General features: G+C 42.0%; 1 protein-coding gene across 1 annotated transcript in view; it reads left to right on the forward strand.

Moving 5' to 3' along the window:
- The window catches only part of LOC128641155 (putative ferric-chelate reductase 1), a 153,173-nt gene that overhangs the window by 22,568 nt on the left and 106,837 nt on the right, over positions 1-23,768 (forward strand). The window contains exon 5 of the mRNA XM_053693722.1: positions 3,269-3,454. Coding sequence (XP_053549697.1) covers positions 3,269-3,454 — 186 coding nt within the window. The remainder of the gene's footprint in view (positions 1-3,268; positions 3,455-23,768) is intronic.

The following is a 23,768-nucleotide window of genomic DNA, read 5'->3' on the forward strand; positions in this document are numbered from 1 at the left end:
CAACAGCATGCAGTGGCTGAAAGGAAGGGCCCTGAACTGCCTAAACAATAATTTAAAGGATAAATGGTAAATTGGTGACTTCCGGAAAGGTCTCATTAGTCTCAAAGTCTGTAGAAAGATGTGAATAATCAGTAGTAAGGTCAAAATGTCCTAAAAAGGAACAGACAATGGACACACACACAAACTCAAACTTGCACATACACCCAAGGAAACATCAACAGAGACAGCCTCAGAAAACACACAAAGACATACACACACACAGAGACACCCACAGAAAACACATAAAGACATACACACATACCCTCACTGAGACATCCACAGAAAACACACAAAGACATACATACACCCTCACAGAGACACACACAGAAAATACACACCCTCACAGAGACATCCACAGAAAACACAGACATACACACCCACCCTCACAGAGGCATCCAGAGAAAATACACAAAGGCAAACACACGCCCACCCTCACAGAGACAATCATAGAAAAAGCTCAAAGACATATGCACACACCCTCACAGACATCCACAGAAAATGCACAAAGACATAACCACCCACCCTCACAGAGATACCAACAGAAAAAAAATGTTTACACACTCATAGAGACACAAACCAAAGCACAAAGACATAAACACAGACACCCACAGAAACACTCACAGGAGGAAACATTTATGCACCTTGCATCCCCTAAATCAACAGTGTGTGACATGCATGATAAAAAAAATGCAGAAATTAAGAGATCACTTTTTAAAGAATCATATTTGTAAATGTGCAAACAAAAATAATTCTGTGAATTCAAAATTGTACAATAATGATCTGGGTAGATGGCTAGATGAAGAAAAGTACTTTTAAAAGGTTGACATATGTTTGTTTGATATTTTCCCCAACCAAGAGCACCACTTCAAATATAGTGTACAAATGTTCCCATCTGTCAGCTGTACTTGTGGATTTTGAAAATGCTGTACTCTATATGGTCTTGGTGGAATCATAAGCTGTGGTACTCATACCATTAGATCTGGTTAAATGCAGGATTTAAGCTTGTTGGTATGCATTTCAAAATTAAGTCAGCTGTAGAGTAAACTGAACAGTTTTAAGTTAACCTGTCTCATTTCCAACACTGAGCAATCTTAGTCTGAGAGTATAACATGTTATGCAGATGTAAAAATCTTAGATAAAATGCTTCCTTGTATCTGGAAAGTCCTTGCATAAAGGGGCAGTAAACTGGAATGTAATATATATCATTTGTGTATTGAGGAGGAAACATTTCTGCATGGTTTTAAATATAGAATTTCAACAGCATTGTCAAATAATCATAAATACACTGCTGCTAAAAAATGTGTTTTTATGGACCCCTGGCCCCACCATACAACTATTACCACACTAAAGTTACAATCTTAAATTGCACAAACAAATAAAAAACATTTGTTTCCTCTGCAAATGAAAGTGATCAGCCGTCTGACTCAGGCACACACTCTACAAACAAAGTGCCAAGTCTGTCTCACACTGTGCATAGTGGTTTAGTGCACACTCAGAAATCATCTCAAATGCTAATACTTTACTCCTTGTAATAACATTTCACATGCTCAATTAGCACTCTGCTGTAGTACCCACTGGTGGCTGCCAAAATTAAAAAAAAAAAATTTTTTTTTTTTTTTTAGTTCTTGCCTCATGGGCCCCCCCTAGCATATGCTGATGGGATTCATGCTCGTGATTCAAGACGTGATTAGAATTAGAACAATATTAAACTGATGAGTTATATTAGCTGAACAAGCACACAGTTGGATCTTGTTCCAAATGTAAATCATACGACCCCATAAGATTGCCTTAAAGAGGAAATTGATGACACTTCTGCAGAGTTTACAAGCAGAACCCTGCCTCTGCCCTACCTGTGATAAGAATGTTAGGGATTCCCACAGGCCTGCCCAGGGATCTACGCATGGGGGTCCCCACCCTTTCAGGGGTGAGGGTATGAGAAGCTGAAATGTATATCCTGTATTAGTTCATGAAGGAGTGTTTATGGTATCAGGAGATGTAATATATACTATTATTCTTTATATAGGCAACACTGAATGTTGGGGCAGGGGTGGGCCCACGCAAATGCTAAGGGTGTCCCTGGATACACAAGCAGTCATTAACTTAAACATTTAGTTTATGAGTTCTAATGTGAGCAACAACAGGAGTATGATGGATTATAGCCAAACTACATGAAACAAACTCAGAACATTAAGGGCTAGATGACAAGTTGAGCACTGAATTAGCCCGCTCCCGCAAATGGGCGATTTTGCCAATTTGCGGGCGCACAATAATCAGCCAATTCAAGTGGCTGGTTTCTGCTACCTCAAGCTCGCGGTAGCAATTAGCGAATATAAAATTAAACAGAGAACAGATCTCTGGTTAATTCTATAAATCTGCTCCTAATGCGCCCAAAATACAGTCTAGTATATTATATTAAAAGATAAAGATAGCAGCATCTTTATTTTTGATAAAATGACTGCACTGGGCAGTATTTTGGTTTTAAAGTTAGCGGGTGTGGAATTAAAAAAAACAGAGCCCAAGGAATCGCGCTCTCGTGAATGCATTGCTGTGAATTTGTAATACCAGCGCATATTAGCGTGCGCTGGTATTCTACAGCGGAGCGCAAATATCACTTTCATCAAAGCCAATCGGGCCTAAACCCGCTTGTGTAAATCTATAAAAATAAAAGCAAACCTACGAACTATGCACTTGTCTTGGATGAGAATCAAATTCAGAAGCTACAGATTATTATTATTATTATTATTATTATCAGGTATTTATAAAGCACCAGCAGATTACGCAGTGCTATACAAGTAATAATAAAACATTACTGGGATGCATTACATACACAAACAAGTACAGTATTGGGGTACATTACAGTTGTAGGTACAATAATGAGTTATACAAAAGGAGAGGAATGCCCTGCCCTTGAGCACTATCAGTAGTAGTTCACTTTAAATACAAAGTGTCCTGCAGGTAGAAAGGCTCTCAAGCTTACAATCTAAGGAGAGGGAATGGACGCAGATGGAAAGGAGAAGGGAAATAAGTCTGATATAAGGCACGGTAAACGGAGTGAGTAGTGATAAAGGCAAACAATAAGAACAAGTGTGTGGTGAGTGGGCAAATGAGGTCATTCTATGGAAATGTTGTTGCACTTCTAATGTCACAGGAAACCATTGTTTTGTTGTTATTTACCAGACCAGAATATGCATTTTCTTCCTCTTTCACATATCATGTTTTTCATGTTTAGGCCCAGATCACAAACATCACATGTGCTTCTCAGAAGTTCTGTTTCAGTGACCCACCAGACTGTAACCCTGACAATAACAGTTGTCTATTCATGTCGTCGGTTCCCTCTACTGATGGGTTTGTGTTTGAGATGAGCGGACCTACTTCCGGATACTTGGCCATCGGATTCTCAGATGATAAGTATATGGTGAGATATTCTGTCATCTCCAGTATTAGATGTCATCAAGAGATCTTTGTGTTGCCTCCCATAGAGCTGATGATATTGATATTATATCTAGATATTATTTACTTCTGATACCAGATACAATGTGCTCGCTACCTGACTTTATATTGCTCATCTATTCATCTAATAATACAATGTGCTCACTACCTGACTTTATATCACTCATCTATTCATCTAATAATACAATGTGCTCACTACCTGACTTCATATTGCTCATCTAATAATACAATGTGCTCACTAACTGACTTCATATCGCTCATCTAATAATACAATGTGCTCACTACCTGACTTCATATCGCTCATCTAATAATACAATGTGCTCACTACCTGACTTTATATTGCTCATCTATTCATCTAATAATACCATGTGCTCACTACCTGACTTCATATCGCTCATCTAATAATACAATGTGCTCACTACCTGACTTTATATTGCTCATCTATTCATCTAATAATACCATGTGCTCACTACCTGACTTCATATCGCTCATCTAATAATACCATGTGCTCACTACCTGACTTCATATCGCTCATCTAATAATACAATGTGCTCACTACCTGATTTCATATCGCTCATCTAATAATACAATGTGCTCACTACCTGACTTTATATCACTCATCTATTCATCTAATAATACAATGTGCTCACTAACTGACTTCCTATTGCTCATCTAATAATACAATGTGCTCACTAACTGACTTCATATCGCTCATCTAATAATACAATGTGCTCACCACCTGACTTCATATCGCTCATCTAATAATACAATGTGCTCACTACCTGACTTCATATTGCTCATCTTATAATACAATGTGCTCACTACCTGACTTTATATTGCTCATCTATTCATCTAATATTACCATGTGCTCACTACCTGACTTCATATCGCTCATCTAATAATACAATGTGCTCACTACCTGACTTTATATTGCTCATCTATTCATCTAATAATACCATGTGCTCACTACCTGACTTCATATCGCTCATCCAATAATACCATGTGCTCACTACCTGACTTCATATCGCTCATCTAATAATACTATGTGCTCACTACCTTATTTCATATCGCTCATCTAATAATACAATGTGCTCACTAACTGACTTCATATCGCTCATCTAATAATACAATGTGCTCACTACCTGACTTTATATTGCTCATCTATTCATCTAATAATACCATTTGCTCACTACCTGACTTCATATCGCTCATCTAATAATACAATGTGCTCACTACCTGACTTCATATCGCTCATCTAATAATACAATGTGCTCACTACCTGACTTCATATCGCTCATCTAATAATACAATGTGCTCACTACCTGACTTCATATCGCTCATCTAATAATACAATGTGCTCACTACCTGACTTTATATTGCTAATCTATTCATCTAATAATACCATGTGCTCACTACCTGACTTTATATTGCTCATCTATTCATCTAATACAATGTGCTCACTACTGTGACTGTGTCTTTTTCTGGTCGTATCTGTGTCTGACTCTCTGTATCTCTGTGACAATCTGTCTCTGACCTTATCTGTGTCTGACCCTCTCTGTATCTTTGACACAGTCTGTCTCTGACCTTCTCTGTGTCTGACTCTCTGTATCTCTGTGAAAAGTCTGTCTCTGACCTTATCTGTGTCTGACCCTCTCTGTATCTCTGTGACACTGTGTCTCTGACCCTCTCTGTATCTCTGTGATAGTCTGTCTCTGACCTTATCTGAGTCTGACCCTCTCTGTATCTCTGTGACAGTCTGTCTCTGACCGTATCTATCTCTGACACTCTCTGTATCTCTGTGACACTCTGTCTCTGACCGTATCTGTGTCTGACCCTCTCTGTATCTCTGTGACAGTCTGTCTCTGACCGTATCTGTGTCTGACCCTCTCTGTATCTCTGTGACACTCTGTCTCTGACCCTCTCTGTATCTCTGTGACACTCTGTCTCTGACCGTATCTGTGTCTGACTCTCTCTGTATCTCTGTGGCAGTCTGTCTCTGACCGTATCTGTGTCTGACCCTCTCTGTATCTCTGTGACACTCTGTCTCTGACCGTATCTGTGTCTGACCCTCTCTGTATCTCTGTGACTCTCTGTCTCTGACCGTATCTGTGTCTGACTCTCTCTGTATCTCTGTGACAGTCTGTCTCTGACCGTATCTGTGTCTGAACCTCTCTGTATCTCTGTGACACTTTGTCTCTGACCTTCTCTGTATCTTTCTGACACTCTGTCTCTGACCGTATATGTGTCTGACCCTCTCTGTATCTCTGTGACAGTCTGGCTCTGACCTTCTCTGTGTCTGGCCCTCTATGTATCTCTGTGACAGTCTGTCTCTGACCGTATCTGTGTTTTGACTCTCTATCTCATCTGACCCTCTCTGTGACACTCTGTATCTGATCGTGTCTGTTCCTGACTCTCTCTGTATCTCTGTGACACTCTGTCTCTGACCGTATCTGTGTCTGACACTCTCTTTATCTCTGTGACACTGTCTCTGACCGTATCTGTGTCTGACCCTCTCTGTGTCTCTGTGACACTCTGTATCTGACAGTATCTGTCCCTGACCCTCTCTGTATCTCTGTGACACTCTGTCTCTGACTGTTTATGTGTCTGACCCTCTCTGTATCTATGTGACACTGTCTCTGACTGTATTTGTGTCTGACCCTCACTGTATCTCTGTGACATTCTGTCTCTGACCGTATCTGTGTCCGACACTCTCTATCTCTGTGACACTCTGTGTCTGACTGTATCTGTGTCTGACCCTCTCTGTATCTCTGTGACATTCTGTCTCTGACCGTATCTGTGTCTAACCCTCTCTGTATCTTTGTGACACTCTGTGTCCGACTGTATCTGTGTCTGACCCTCTCTGTATCTCTGTGACACTCTGTATCTGACCGTATCTGTGTCTGACCCTCAATGTCTCTGTGACAGTCTGTCTCTGACCGTATCTTTGTCTAACCCTCTCTGTATCTCTGTGACATTGTCTCTGACCTTCTCTGTGTCTGACCCTCTCTGTATCTCTGTGACACTGTCTCTGACCGTATCTGTGTCTGACCCTCTCTGTATTTCTGTGGCACTCTGTCTCTGACCGTATACTTTATTAGCATGACATTATTACATGTGTTGCCAAAGTAATATGTTACAATAAAACAGATCAATAACAATTTATAAAGTAGGAGTATAGTGGGTAAATAGGATAGTTCATATAATCTGATTGGGGGTTCTGGTCATGTGACAGTCTGCTTCATATTTTGCTACTATCCTTGTAGCTTTGTTGTTTTCTCCTAAGAGTACACATAGGCATCTACTTATCAATGCGAGCTCAATCCTATTGGCTGATTGGATCAGCCAATAGGATTGAACTTAAATCCTATTGGCTGATTGCATCAGCCAATAGGATTTTTTCTACCTTAATTCCGATTGGCTGATAGAATTATATCAGCCAATCGGAATTGAAGGGACGCCATCTTGGATGACATCACTTAAAGGTACTTTCATTCAACAAGAAGACGTCGTACGAAGAGGATGCTCCGCGTCGGATGTCTTGAAGATGGACCCGCTCCGCGCTGGGTGGATGAAGATAGAAGATGCCGTCTGGATGAAGACTTCTGCCCATCTGGAGGACCACTTCTGCCAGATTCGTTGAGGACTTCAGCCCGGTTGGGTGAAGACTTCTCACGGTAAGGTGATCTTCAAGGGGTTATTGTTAGGTTTTTTAAAGGGGGTATTGGGTGGGTTTTAATGTTGGGGGGGTTGTAATTTTTTTTACAGGTAAAAGAGCTGATTACTTTGGGGCAATGCCCCGCAAAAGGCCCTTTTAAGGGCTATTTGTAATTTAGTGTAGGGTAGGGCTTTTTTTTTATTTTGGGGGGCTTTTTTATTTTGTTAGGGGGATTAGATGAGGTGTAATTAGTTTAAAAATCTTGCAATTTGTTTATTAGTTTCTGTAATTTAGTGTTTGTTTTTTTTGTACTTTAGATCATTTTAATTTAGGGAATTTATTTAATTATAGTGTAGTGTTAGGTGTAATTGTAACTTAGGTTAGGTTTTATTTTACAGGTATATTTGTATTTATTTTAACTAGGAAGTTATTAAATAGTTAATAACTATTTAGTAACTATTCTATCTAGTTAAAATAAATACAAACTTGATGTAAAATAAAAATAAACCCTAAGATAGCTACAATGTAACTATTAGTTATATTGTTGCTATCTTAGGGTTTATTTTTATAGGTAAATATTTAGTTTTAAATTGGAATAATTTATTTAATGATAGATATATTTTTTTAGATTTATTTAAATTATATTTAAGTTAGGGGGTGTTAGGGTTAGGGTTAGACTTGGGTTTAGGGGTTAATAAATTTAATATAGTGGTGGCGGTGTAGGGGGGGGCAGATTAGGGGTTAATATGTATAATGTAGGTGGTGACGGTGTAGGGGGGGCAGATTAGGGGTTAATAACTTTATGTAGGTGGCTGCGGTGTCGGGGCAGCAGATTAGGGGTTAATAAGAATAATGTAGGTGGCGGTGGTGTAGGGGGCGGCAGATTAGGGGTTAATAAGTATAATGTAGGTGGCGGCGGTGTAGGGGGGGCAGATTAGGGGTGTTTAGACTCGGGGTACATGTTAGGGTGTTAGGTGTAAACGTTACCATAGGAATCAATGGGATATCGGGCCGCAGCGAACATGAGCTTTCGCTTCTTTCAGACTCCCTCCAGGGCGGCGGATTGAAAACCAGGTACGCTGGGCTGGAATAGTGGTGAGCGTTTCTGGTAGAAATTTGATAACTAGCAAAAGTAGTCAGATTGTGCCGAATTTGCATTCGGAACATCTGTAATGATGTAAGCATCGATCTGTGTCGGACTGAGTCCGGCGGATCGTATGTTACGTCACAAAATTCTACTTTTTACCTCTGTGATTACCTTGTATCTAGGAACCTTCTTCCAGCCCCCTGATCACATGACTGTGACTGTTTATTATCTATTGTCTTAAATTTAGCATTGTGTTGTGCTAGATCTTAAATAACTTTCTGTGCCTGAACACAGTGTTATCTATATGGCCCACATGTACTTTCTGTCTCTTTGTGTTGAAAAGAGATTTAAAAAGCATGTGATAAGAGGCAGCCCTCAAAGGCTTAGAAATTAGCATATGAGCCTACCTATGTTTAGTTTAAACTAAGAATACCAGGAGAAAAAAAGCAAATTTGATGCTAAAAGTAAATTGGAAAGTTGATTAAAATGAAAAGTCCTATCTGAATAATAAAAGTTTAATTTATACTAGACTGTCCCTTTAAATGTAAAACTTCCTAGCCTGTCTCCTGTTACCCTTCCATTTACAATGTACAGACCAGGGGCCCGATCCGATATGCAGCGTCGCCCGCAAAAGCTGGCGACGCCGAAATTTGCGCTGGTTTGGTATCACATATACGGCGTAACCTAGAAGTTACGCTCGTATATTTCTGCCTTCGCCCGTAGTTTTTTGGGCCATAGACAGGTATACCAAACCAGCGCAGTTTGGTATCCAATATACAGTGTAAGGACTTACGTGGCGAAAATGGAGAAATCTTACTCCATTTTCACCTCGCCACAAAATGCAGCCGTAGTAAGCCTTACGCTGTCTATTGGAGCCCCGTAACTCCCTAAACTACCTGCTAAATAAAACCTAACACCTAACGCATGCGTAATGTCTATCTATCTGTCAACCGCGATCCCCCGCCGCAATCCCTAATAAAGTATTTAACCCCTAAACCGCCGCTCCCGGACCCCGCCACCACCTACATTAAAAGTATAACCCCCTAATGTGATCCCCTACACTGCCGCCATCTACCTTACCTACCCCCTAATGTGAGCCCCTTACACCGCCGCCATCTACCTTACCTACCCCCTAATGTGAGCCCCTTACACCGCCGCCATCTACCTTACCTAACCCCTAAAGTGAGCCCCTACCCCGCCTCCATCTACCTTACCTACCCCCTAAAGTGAGCCCCTACCCCGCCGCCATCTATTTTAAATATATGAACCCCTAATTTAATCCCCCTACACCGCCGCCGCCTATATTAAACACAATAACCCCTAATCTAATCCCCCTACACCACCGCCAGCTATATTAACTATATTAACCCTAATTATATGTAGGGAGATCTTCAGGGGGATAGTGTTAGGTTTTTTTAAGGGGGGTTTGGGTGGGTTTAGAATAGGGGTATGTGGGCGGTGGGTTGTAATGTTGGTTGGTGGTATTGTGTTTTTTTTTTACAGGCAAAAGAGCTGTTTTCTTTGGGGCATGCCCCGCAAAAGGCCCTTTTAAGGGCTGGTAAGGTAAAAGAGCTGTTAACTTTTTTAATTTAGAATAGGGTAGGGAATTTTTTTTATTTTGGGGGGCTTTATTATTTTATTAGGGGCCTTAAAATAGGTGTAATTAGCTTAAAAATCTTGTAATTTTTTTTAATTTTTGTAATTTAGTGTTTTTTTTTTATTTAGTTTATTTTATTGTAATTTAGTTTAGATATTTGTAGTTTATTTAATTTATTGATAGTGTAGGTGTATTTGTAACTTAGGTTAGGATTTATTTTACAGGTAAATTGGTAATTATTTTAACTAGGTAGCTATTAAATAGTTATTAACTATTTAATAGCTATTGTACCTAGTTAAAATAAATACCAAGTTACCTGTAAAATAAATATAAACCCTAAAATAGCTACAATGTAATTTTTAATTACATTGTAGCTATCTTAGGGTTTATTTTATAGGTAAGTATTTAGATTTAAATAGGAATATTTTAATTAATAATATTAATATTAATTAGATCTATTTTAATAAGAATTTAGTTAGGGATGTTAGATAGGGTTATTATACTTAATATATATATAATATAATAGCGATATTAACTATATTAACCCTAATATAATTAGAGTTAATATAGTTAATATAGCTGGCGGCGGTGTAGGGGGATTAAATTAGGGGTTATATTTTTAAAATAGATGGCGGCAGTGTAAGGGGCTCACTTTAGGGGGTAGGTAAGGTAGATGGCGGCGGGGTTGAGGCTCACTTTAGGGAGTAGGTAAGGTAGATGGCGGAGGTGTAAGGGGCTCACTTTAGAGGGTAGGTAAGGTAGATGGCGGCGGGGTAGGGGCTCACATTAGGGGGTTATAGATTTAATATACCTATCGGCGGGCTCCGGGAGCGCGGTTTAGGGGTTAATAACTTTATTAGGTGGCGGCGGGGTCCGGGAGCGGCGGTTTAGGGGTTAATACATTTTTTATTGTGAGGATAGTGAGGGGGGATAGCGGATAGAGGGTTAGACGTGTCGGGCTATGTTTGGGAGGCGTGTTAGACAGTACGGGTCATTTTATAACTTAGTCAGGTTTTGTAGGCGCCGGCAGTTTCTAAAGTGCCGTAAGTCACTGGTGACTCCAGAAATTTGTACTTACGCAGATTTCTGGACATTTCTGGTTTGTCAGACTTACGGCACTTTAGCCTCTGACGGCGCCGTATATAGGATAGCTCGAGTTGCGAGCTGAAACTGCTGGCAGCGGGGGTTCCCTCGCTTGCGACGCAAACTACGATCTTTATCGGATCGCGCCCCTAATCTTTTACAAACATCAAGGAGTTTTTTTCCCATGTGTGTTTATCATAGCTGTTTCTCTGAGTGTACATCAGGGTGTCAAAATTCATACTCTTTCCAAATATATGTTTATTTCCTTGGCTGGAGGTACAGTCCTTTGCATTGCTTGTGCGAGCATTCATGTCTCCAATTGGCATAATTTGTCCTTTTGTTTGAAAGTTTGAGATCCCCCCCTGCAGTGTATTAAAGTATTCTGGGTCTGACCCTTTCTGTATCTCTGTGACACTCTGTCTCTGACTGTATCTGTGTCTGACCCTCTATGTATCTCTGTGACACTCTGTCTCTGACTGTATCTGTGTCTGACCCTCTATGTATCTCTGTGACACTCTGTCTCTGACTGTATCTGTGTCTGACCCTCTATGTATCTCTGTGACAGTCTGTCTCTGACTGTATCTGTGTCTGACCCTCTATGTATCTCTGTGACACTCTGTCTCTGACTGTATCTGTGTCTGACCCTCTATGTATCTCTGTGACACTCTGTCTCTGACTGTATCTGTGTCTGACCCTCTATGTATCTCTGTGACAGTCTGTCTCTGACTGTATCTGTGTCTGACCCTCTATGTATCTCTGTGACACTCTGTCTCTGACTGTATCTGTGTCTGACCCTCTATGTATCTCTGTGACAGTCTGTCTCTGACCATATCTGTGTCTGACCCTCTCTGTATCTCTGTGACACTCTGTCTCTGACCATATCTGTGTCTGACCCTCTATGTATCTCTGTGACACTCTGTCTCTGACTGTATCTGTGTCTGACCCTCTATGTATCTCTGTGACAGTCTGTCTCTGACTGTATCTTTGTCTGACCCTCTCTGTATCTCTGTGACACTCTGTCTCTGACCATATCTGTGTCTGACCCTCTATGTATCTCTGTGACAGTCTGTCTCTGACCGTATCTGTGTCTGACCCTCTCTGTATCTCTGTGACACTCTGTCTCTGACCATATCTGTATCTGACCCTCTATGTATCTCTGTGACAGTCTGTCTCTGACCGTATCTGTGTCTGACCCTCTCTGTATCTCTGTGACACTCTGTCTCTGACCATATCTGTGTCTGATCCTCTATGTATCTCTGTGACAGTCTGTCTCTGACCGCATCTGTGTCTGACCCTCTCTGTATCTCTGTGACACTCTGTCTCTGACATTATCTGTGTCTGACCCGCTCTGTATCTCTGTGACACTCGGTATCTGACCGTATCTGTGTCTGACCCTCTCTGTATCTCTGTGACAGTCTGTCCCTGACCATATCTGTGTCTGACCCTCTCTATATCTCTGTGACACTCTGTCTCTGACCATATCTGTGTCTGATCCTCTATGTATCTCTGTGACAGTCTGTCTCTGACCGCATCTGTGTCTGACCCTCTCTGTATCTCTGTGACACTCTGTCTCTGACATTATCTGTGTCTGACCCGCTCTGTATCTCTGTGACACTCGGTATCTGACCGTATCTGTGTCTAACCCTCTCTGTATCTCTGTGACACTCTGTCTCTGACTGTATCTGTGTCTGACCCTCTCTGTATCTCTGTGACACTCTGTCTCTGACCATATCTGTGTCTGACCCTCTATGTATCTCTGTGACACTCTGTCTCTGACTGTATCTGTGTCTGACCCTCTATGTATCTCTGTGACAGTCTGTCTCTGACTGTATCTTTGTCTGACCCTCTCTGTATCTCTGTGACACTCTGTCTCTGACCATATCTGTGTCTGACCCTCTATGTATCTCTGTGACAGTCTGTCTCTGACCGTATCTGTGTCTGACCCTCTCTGTATCTCTGTGACACTCTGTCTCTGACCATATCTGTGTCTGACCCTCTATGTATCTCTGTGACAGTCTGTCTCTGACCGTATCTGTGTCTGACCCTCTCTGTATCTCTGTGACACTCTGTCTCTGACCATATCTGTGTCTGATCCTCTATGTATCTCTGTGACAGTCTGTCTCTGACCGCATCTGTGTCTGACCCTCTCTGTATCTCTGTGACACTCTGTCTCTGACATTATCTGTGTCTGACCCGCTCTGTATCTCTATGACACTCGGTATCTGACCGTATCTGTGTCTGACCCTCTCTGTATCTCTGTGACACTCTGTCTCTGACTGTATCTGTGTCTGACCCTCTCTGTATCTCTGTGACAGTCTGTCCCTGACCGTATCTGTGTCTGACCCTCTCTATATCTCTGTGACACTCTGTCTCTGACCATATCTGTGTCTGATCCTCTATGTATCTCTGTGACAGTCTGTCTCTGACCGCATCTGTGTCTGACCCTCTCTGTATCTCTGTGACACTCTGTCTCTGACATTATCTGTGTCTGACCCGCTCTGTATCTCTGTGACACTCGGTATCTGACCGTATCTGTGTCTAACCCTCTCTGTATCTCTGTGACACTCTGTCTCTGACTGTATCTGTGTCTGACCCTCTCTGTATCTCTGTGACACTCTGTCGCTAACCATATCTGTGTCTGACCCTCTATGTAAATCTGTGACAGTCTGTCTCTGACTGTATCTGTGTCTAACCCTCTCTGTATCTCTGTGACACTCTGTCGCTGACCATATCTGTGTCTGACCCTCTGTATCTCTGACAGTCTGTCTCTGACCGTATCTTTGTCTGACCCTCTCAGTATCTCTGTGACAGTATGTCTCTGGCCCTCTCTGTATCTCTGTCACGCTCTGTCTATGACCCTCTCTGTATCTCTGTGACACTCTGTCTCTGACCATATCTGTGTCTGACCCTCTATGTATCTCTGTGACAGTCTGTCTCTGACCGTATCTGTGTCTGACCCTCTCTGTATCTCTGTGACACTCTGTCTCTGACCATATCTGTGTCTGATCCTCTATGTATCTCTGTGACAGTCTGTCTCTGACCGCATCTGTGTCTGACCCTCTCTGTATCTCTGTGACACTCTGTCTCTGACCATATCTGTGTCTGACCCTCTCTGTATCTCTGTGACACTCTGTCTCTGACTGTATCTGTGTCTGACCCTCTCTGTATCTCTGTGACACTCTGTCTCTGACTGTATCTGTGTCTGACCCTCTCTGTATCTCTGTGACAGTCTGTCCCTGACCGTATCTGTGTCTGACCCTCTCTGTATCTCTGTGACAGTCTGTCGCTGACCATATCTGTGTCTGACCCTCTCAGTATCTCTGTGACAGTCTGTCTCTAACCCTCTCTGTAGCTCTGTGACACTCTGTCGCTGACCATATCTGTGTCTGACCCTCTGTATCTCTGACAGTCTGTCTCTGACCGTATCTTTGTCTAACCCTCTCAGTATCTCTGTGACAGTCTGTCCATGACCGTATCTGTCCCTGACCCTCTCTGTATCTCTGTCACACTCTGTCTCTGACCGTATCTGTGTCTGACCCTCTATGTATCTCTGTGTCACTCTGTCTCTGACTGTATCTGTGTCTGACCCTCTCTGTATCTCTGTGACAGTCTGTCTCTGACCATATCTGTGTCTGCCCCTCTCTGTATCTCTGTGACACTCTGTCTCTGACTGTATCTATGTCTAACCCACTCTGTCTCTGACCGTATCTGTGTCTGACCCTCTATGTATCTCTGTGTCACTCTGTCTCTGACTGTATCTGTGTCTGACCCTCTCTGTATCTCTGTGACACTCTGTCTCTGACCGCATCTGTGTCTGACCCTCTATGTATCTCTGTGACACTCTGTCTCTGACTGTATCTGTGTCTGACCCTCTCTGTATCTCTGTGACAGTCTGTCTCTGACCATATCTGTGTCTGACCCTCTCTGTATCTCTGTGACACTCTGTCTCTGACTGTATCTATGTCTAACCCACTCTGTCTCTGACCGTATCTGTGTCTGACCCTCTATGTATCTCTTTGACACTCTGTCTCTGACTGTATCTATGTCTAACCCACTCTGTCTCTGACCGTATCTGTGTCTGACCCTCTCTGTATCTCTGTGACACTCTGTCTCTGACTGTATCTATGTCTAACCCACTCTGTCTCTGACCGTATCTGTGTCTGATCCTCTATGTATCTCTGTGTCACTCTGTCTCTGACTGTATCTATGTCTAACCCACTCTGTCTCTGACTGTATCTGTGTCTGACCCTCTCTGTATCTCTGTGACAGTCTGTCTCTGACCATATCTGTGTCTGACCCTCTCTGTATCTCTGTGACACTCTGTCTCTGACTGTATCTATGTCTAACCCACTCTGTCTCTGACCGTATCTGTGTCTGACCCTCTATGTATCTCTGTGTCACTCTGTCTCTGACTGTATCTGTGTCTGACCCTCTCTGTATCTCTGTGACAGTCTGTCTCTGACCATATCTGTGTCTGACCCTCTCTGTATCTCTGTGACACTCTTTCTCTGACTGTATCTATGTCTAACCCACTCTGTCTCTGACCGTATCTGTGTCTGACCCTCTATGTATCTCTGTGTCACTCTGTCTCTGACTGTATCTGTGTCTGACCCTCTCTGTATCTCTGTGACACTCTGTCTCTGACCGCATCTGTGTCTGACCCTCTATGTATCTCTGTGACACTCTGTCTCTGACTGTATCTGTGTCTGACCCTCTCTGTATCTCTGTGACAGTCTGTCTCTGACCATATCTGTGTCTGACCCTCTCTGTATCTCTGTGACACTCTGTCTCTGACTGTATCTATGTCTAACCCACTCTGTCTCTGACCGTATCTGTGTCTGACCCTCTATGTATCTCTGTGACACTCTGTCTCTGACTGTATCTATGTCTAACCCACTCTGTCTCTGACCGTATCTGTGTCTGACCCTCTCTGTATCTCTGTGACACTCTGTCTCTGACTGTATCTATGTCTAACCCACTCTGTCTCTGACCGTCTCTGTGTCTGACCCTCTATGTATCTCTGTGACAGTCTGTCTCTGACCATATCTGTGTCTGACCCTCTCTGTACCTCTGTGACACTCTGTCTCTGACCATATCTGTGTCTGACCCTCTCTGTATCTCTGTGACACTCTGTCTCTGACTGTATCTGTGTCTGACCCTCTCTGTATCTCTGTGACACTCGGTATCTGACCGTATCTGTGTCTGACCCTCTGTATCTCTGACAGTCTGTCTCTGACTGTATCTTTGTCTGACCCTCTCAGTATCTCTGTGACAGTATGTCTCTGGCCCTCTCTGTATCTCTGTCACACTCTGTCTCTGACCGTATCTGTGTCTGACCCTCTATGTATCTCTGTGTCACTCTGTCTCTGACTGTATCTATGTCTAACCCACTCTGTCTCTGACCGTATCTGTGTCTGACCCTCTATGTATCTCTGTGTCACTCTGTCTCTGACTGTATCTGTGTCTGACCCTCTCTGTATCTCTGTGACACTCTGTCTCTGACCGCATCTGTGTCTGACCCTCTATGTATCTCTGTGACACTCTGTCTCTGACTGTATCTGTGTCTGACCCTCTCTGTATCTCTGTGACAGTCTGTCTCTGACCATATCTGTGTCTGACCCTCTCTGTATCTCTGTGACAGTCTGTCTCTGACTGTATCTATGTCTAACCCACTCTGTCTCTGACCGTATCTGTGTCTGACCCTCTATGTATCTCTTTGACACTCTGTCTCTGACTGTATCTATGTCTGACCCACTCTGTCTCTGACCGTATCTGTGTCTGACCCTCTCTGTATCTCTGTGACACTCTGTCTCTGACTGTATCTATGTCTAACCCACTCTGTCTCTGACCGTATCTGTGTCTGATCCTCTATGTATCTCTGTGTCACTCTGTCTCTGACTGTATCTATGTCTAACCCACTCTGTCTCTGACTGTATCTGTGTCTGACCCTCTCTGTATCTCTGTGACAGTCTGTCTCTGACCATATCTGTGTCTGACCCTCTCTGTATCTCTGTGACACTCTGTCTCTGACTGTATCTATGTCTAACCCACTCTGTCTCTGACCGTATCTGTGTCTGACCCTCTATGTATCTCTGTGTCACTCTGTCTCTGACTGTATCTGTGTCTGACCCTCTCTGTATCTCTGTGACAGTCTGTCTCTGACCATATCTGTGTCTGACCCTCTCTGTATCTCTGTGACACTCTTTCTCTGACTGTATCTATGTCTAACCCACTCTGTCTCTGACCGTATCTGTGTCTGACCCTCTATGTATCTCTGTGTCACTCTGTCTCTGACTGTATCTGTGTCTGACCCTCTCTGTATCTCTGTGACACTCTGTCTCTGACCGCATCTGTGTCTGACCCTCTATGTATCTCTGTGACACTCTGTCTCTGACTGTATCTGTGTCTGACCCTCTCTGTATCTCTGTGACAGTCTGTCTCTGACCATATCTGTGTCTGACCCTCTCTGTATCTCTGTGACACTCTGTCTCTGACTGTATCTATGTCTAACCCACTCTGTCTCTGACCGTATCTGTGTCTGACCCTCTATGTATCTCTGTGACACTCTGTCTCTGACTGTATCTATGTCTAACCCACTCTGTCTCTGACCGTATCTGTGTCTGACCCTCTCTGTATCTCTGTGACACTCTGTCTCTGACTGTATCTATGTCTAACCCACTCTGTCTCTGACCGTATCTGTGTCTGACCCTCTATGTATCTCTGTGACACTCTGTCTCTGACTGTATCTATGTCTAACCCACTCTGTCTCTGACCGTATCTGTGTCTGACCCTCTCTGTATCTCTGTGTCACTCTGTCTCTGACTGTATCTATGTCTAACCCACTCTGTCTCTGACCGTCTCTGTGTCTGACCCTCTATGTATCTCTGTGACAGTCTGTCTCTGACCATATCTGTGTCTGACCCTCTCTGTACCTCTGTGACACTCTGTCTCTGACCATATCTGTGTCTGACCCTCTCTGTATCTCTGTGACACTCTGTCTCTGACTGTATCTGTGTCTGACCCTCTCTGTATCTCTGTGACACTCGGTATCTGACCGTATCTGTGTCTGACCCTCTGTATCTCTGACAGTCTGTCTCTGACTGTATCTTTGTCTGACCCTCTCAGTATCTCTGTGACAGTATGTCTCTGGCCCTCTCTGTATCTCTGTCACACTCTGTCTCTGACCGTATCTGTGTCTGACCCTCTCTGTATCTCTGTCACACTCTGTCTCTGACCGTATCTGTGTCTGACCCTCTCTGTATCTCTGTCACACTCTGTCTCTGACCGTATCTGTGTCTGACCATCTGTATCTATGACAGTCTTTCTCTGACCTTATCTGTGTCTGACCCTCTTTTTATCTCTGTGACAATCTGTCTCTGACCGTATCTGTGTCTGACCCTCTCTGTATCTCTGTGACAGTCTGTCTCTGACCCTCTCTGTATCTCTGTGACACTCTGTCTCTGACCGTATCTGTGTCTGACCCTCTCTGTATCTCTGTGACCCTCGGTCTCTGACCGTATCTGTGTCTGACCCTCTCTGCATCTCTGTGACACTCTGTCTCTGACCGTATCTGTGTCTGACCCTCTCTGTATCTCTGTGACAGTCTGTCTCTGACCGTATCTGTGTCTGGCCCTCTCTGTACCTCTGTGACAGTCTGTCACTGACCGTATCTGTGTCTGACCCTCTGTGAATCTCTTTGACAGTCTGTCTCTGACCATATCTGTGTCTGACCCTCTCTGTATCTCTGTGACAGTCTGTCTCTGACCATATCTGTGTCTGACCCTCTCTGTATCTCTGTGACAGTCTGTCTCTGACCATATCTGTGTCTGACCCTCTCTGTATCTCTGTGACACTCTGTCTCTGACTGTATCTATGTCTAACCCACTCTGTCTCTGACCGCATCTGTGTCTGACCCTCTATGTATCTATGTGACACTCTGTCTCTGACTGTATCTGTGTCTGACCCTCTCTGTATCTCTGTGACAGTCTGTCTCTGACCATATCTGTGTCTGACCCTCTCTGTATCTCTGTGACACTCTGTCTCTGACTGTATCTATGTCTAACCCACTCTGTCTCTGACCGTATCTGTGTCTGACCCTCTATGTATCTCTGTGACACTCTGTCTCTGACTGTATCTATGTCTAACCCACTCTGTCTCTGACCGTATCTGTGTCTGACCCTCTCTGTATCTCTGTGACACTCTGTCTCTGACTGTATCTATGTCTAACCCACTCTGTCTCTGACCGTATCTGTGTCTGACCCTCTGTGTATCTCTGTGACAGTCTGTCTCTGACCATATCTGTGTCTGACCCTCTCTGTATCTCTGTGACACTTTGTCTCTGACTGTATCTGTGTCTAACCCTCTCTGTAGCTCTGTGACACTCTGTCTCTGACCATATCTGTGTCTGACCCTCTCTGTATCTCTGTGACACTCTGTCTCTGACTGTATCTGTGTCTGACCCTCTCTGTATCTCTGTGACACTCTGTCGCTGACCGTATCTGTGTCTGACCCTCTGTATCTCTGACAGTCTGTCTCTGACTGTATCTTTGTCTGACCCTCTCAGTATCTCTGTGACAGTATGTCTCTGGCCCTCTCTGTATCTCTGTCCCACTCTGTCTCTGACCGTATCTGTGTCTGACCCTCTGTATCTCTCACAGTCTGTCTCTGACCGTATCTTTGTCTGACCCTCTCTGTATCTCTGACAGTATGTCTCTGGCCCTCTCTGTATCTCTGTCACACTCTGTCTCTGACCGTATCTGTGTCTGACCCTCTCTGTATCTCTGTCACACTCTGTCTCTGACCGTATCTGTGTCTGACCCTCTCTGTATCTCTGTCACACTCTGTCTCTGACCGTATCTGTGTCTGACCCTCTCTGTATCTCTGTCACACTCTGTCTCTGACCGTATCTGTGTCTGACCATCTGTATCTATGACAGTCTTTCTCTGACCTTATCTGTGTCTGACCCTCTCAGTATCTCTGTGACAGTATGTCTCTGGCCCTTTCTGTATCTCTGTCACACTCTGTCTCTGACCTTATCTGTGTCTGGCCCTCTCTGTATCTCTGTGACACTCTGTCTCTGACCGTATCTGTATCTGACCCTCTTTTTATCTCTGTGACAGTCTGTCTCTGACCGTATCTGTGTCTGACCCTCTCTGTATCTCTGTGACAGTCTGTCTCTGACCCTCTCTGTATCTCTGTGACACTCTGTCTCTGACCGTATCTGTGTCTGACCCTCTCTGTATCTCTGTGACCCTCGGTCTCTGACCGTATCTGTGTCTGACCCTCTCTGCATCTCTGTGACACTCTGTCTCTGACCGTATCTGTGTCTGACCCTCTCTGTATCTCTGTGACAGTCTGTCTCTGACCATATCTGTGTCTGACCCTCTCTGTATCTCTGTGACACTCTGTCTCTGACTGTATCTATGTCTAACCCACTCTGTCTCTGACCGTATCTGTGTCTGACCCTCTATGTATCTCTGTGACACTCTGTCTCTGACTGTATCTATGTCTAACCCACTCTGTCTCTGACCGTATCTGTGTCTGACCCTCTCTGTATCTCTGTGACACTCTGTCTCTGACTGTATCTATGTCTAACCGACTCTGTCTCTGACCGTATCTGTGTCTGACCCTCTATGTATCTCTGTGACAGTCTGTCTCTGACCATATCTGTGTCTGATTTTGGAGGAACAAGTATAGAGTGAGTGCACCTAGTGTGTGTATATTTAGAGATAAATAATTTTTATCTAAAGAAATAGTTTTTGTAACCTCGCTCTGTACCCTACAATAATTGACAGTTGTTCCTTCAAACGACTGTCTAATAAATGAAACGTGAATTAACCAAGGTGAGGGGAGCTTATGGTGTGGGTTAAGAAAGTTGTGTCAGAGTGTTTTTCACTATGTGTATTATCACAGTAGAAATGAAAATAAAAGTAATAAAGCTTATATATAGATAGTATTTATTTAAAACACTTAAAACAAGTTAGAATTGTAAGTATAGAGCTCTAATACTTTAAAACATTAAAAACAATATACAATTGATATAAGGACAACATTGGAGAATTATGAACAGTCTTTTTGATTTGTTTTCAATTTGTTCATATAGTCTGATCAATTAATTTGATTGAATTCGTTTTTTGTTTAGAAAGTTTTTTATATGAATGTTTTACTTTTACTCACGTTTTTGTCTTGGATAGAAAACTTTAAAAATGGCCTTAATATATGTCCAGGATAGGCCGTTGAGGAGACAAAAGTAAATAGATGACAGTCTTATGTTTAAGACGCTCTTTATCTTAAAGGGTCAAAAATTGCAACTTATGAAAAGAAAAATTGTAACGTTGTTTCAAATTTTTGCAAGTCTTTTAAGAGGAGAGACAATTGGTGTTTCTATATTGGATATATCTGGAGAAATCGATGTGCTTAAGGTTTCTTTGCCAATTTCACTTGTAGATGTGGTGTTTGATATTTGATAAAAGGAAGGACTCGTTGGTCTCCGAGACTTTTTACCCTGTTTTTGGTAGATTTGATGTATAGGGTTTGCAGGAGTCTCTAGGAGGCTTGTAGTGTTTGTTGGTATTTAGGTCTTTGGTTAAAATCGTGATCGTTGGTCTCTGAGACTGTTTACCCTATTAGTATGGTGAATTTGATGTTCAGGGTTTGCTGGAGTCTCTAAGAGGCTTGTGGTATTTCTGGATGATATTATCTTGGATCCTGATATCAGTTTCAGATACAGGTAAATTTACTTTGAGGTTCTGAGGACCGGGACAATTTTATCTGTCCGTAGAGGTTCTTTGTAGTGAATTGCTTCTTTTTTGCGTTTGTCAGCGTTCAAACGTTAGTTATGGTGAATCCGCTTATAAGTTCAACATCCCACAGTGTGGGCATATAGCATCAAAAGAGGGTGCACACTCAGGAGGGCAAATCTACGCGTTTCGGCGGGTGCCTTTATCAAGATGCCTCTGAGAGTGTTCGCGGTCATTTTTAAAGGTGTAGGTGAGTAGTGATTGGTCAATTTGTGACCAATCCTAGCTCCAATTTTTTAGAGCATTTTTTCCACATTTATTAGCGTGTATTACAAGATAGACAAGTTGTTAGTGATAAGTGTTAAACAGTTTGAAATATTTGGAATGTGATCTAATGCTTTATCTGGTGAAATTTGTGAGTGTGCCCTCTTACTAAATTGTTGTTTGATAAAACAAAACAATGGGATATATGTAATCAGGTAATGTGATCACTTGGGAAAAAAGGTTGAGATATAGTGCTAATCTTAGCTCTGTTTTAGATGCTTGTAGTTTGGAGTCTCAGGTATTTTTGTTCTTTATGGAACTTTTGTTGAAGTCCATTTTAATATAATATTATGACAATATTTTTTCAAATGTAATATATTTTAAAGTATACTAGTTAACTAATTATCGCAGTATATAAATAGACACTTAAATTTGATAATTTAGATTATAAAATTCAGATTATAAAATTCAGATCGAACTCCATATTTAACCCATGTGGGTGTAGAGTTTTAAAGGAGTAGATGTACTCCGCTTCTTTTCTAAGTAGGAGGTTTTCTAAATTACCACCTCTAGGATTGAGGAAAACTTTTTTAACTCCCCAAAATTTCATGTCTTGGGTGTTGCCATTGTGATGTTCAGTAAAATGTTTGTATAAGTTAGTGTTGGTTGATTTATGTTCTATATGATGAAGGTGCTCTCTTATGCAGTCTCTGAGCATACGGCTAGTTTGACCAAAGTATTGTAAACCACATAAACATTGTATGCAGTATATAACATTCCTATCAGAACAGCGTATAATTTCTTTGATATTGATGTATTGATTATTATTAGTAGATTCTATGGTTTTTATCTTGCTACTATGTTTGCAAGATTTGCAGGATATGCAAGGGAAATAACCTTCAACTTTTTCATTATTAAGATCAATTGTGTTGTGGTTATGGGAAACCTTTTTCTTGAATTCACTTGGTGATATTATGTTTTTAAGATTTTTTGCTTTCTTAAAAATGATGTCTGGGTGGTTTTTTAGTTTATGTCCTAATACTTGGTCTTGTTTTATATAATGCCAGTGTTTGTTTAGGATCTTTTTTATTTCAAAATGTTGTGAATTGTACTGTGTTATGAACGGTATAAACAATGGATCATTTATTTTTGGGTTAATTTCTGGCTTTTGTTTGGGTGCAAGTATTGAGTTTCTATCCATTTCTTTTACCTCTAGTTGTGTTCTATCTAGTGATTGGATATTATATCTTTTTTCAATGAATCTTTGTTTTAAAATTTCTGATTGAGTAGAGTATTGGTTTATGTCTGAACAGTTTTTCCTAATACGAGTGAATTGATTTTTGGGAATATTTGTTTTCCATTTATTTAGATGGCAGCTTTTATTGTGTATGTAGTTATTGGCATCAGTTTTTTTAAAATAGGTTTTAGTTGTGATTAGTTTGTTTTTAATTTCTATTTCTATGTCTAGATAGTTGATAGAATTTGTGCTGAATTCGTGAGTGAAGTTGAGACCTAGTGTGTTGTTATTTAGATCTTCTAGGAATAATTCTAGTAGTTCTGGTTCGCCTTTCCAAATTATGAACAGGTCATCTATGTAGCGATAATATAGCACAAGGTTCGCCCCCCATGGGCTAGAGTTTATGTATTTATGTTCAAAATAGCCCATGAATAAATTAGCATAACTGGGGGCGAACCTTGTGCCCATAGCTGTCCCTTTATGTTGTAGAAAAATCTCTTCATTAAATAAAAAGGAGTTGTTATATAGTATGAAATGGATACAAGTGATTATAAATTTATTTTGTTCTTTATTTAAATTTGTGTCCTTGTCTAGAAAGAATTTAATTGCTTTAAGTC

Source organism: Bombina bombina, chromosome 10, assembly GCF_027579735.1.
Source record: "Bombina bombina isolate aBomBom1 chromosome 10, aBomBom1.pri, whole genome shotgun sequence".
Classification (NCBI taxonomy): domain Eukaryota; kingdom Metazoa; phylum Chordata; class Amphibia; order Anura; family Bombinatoridae; genus Bombina; species Bombina bombina.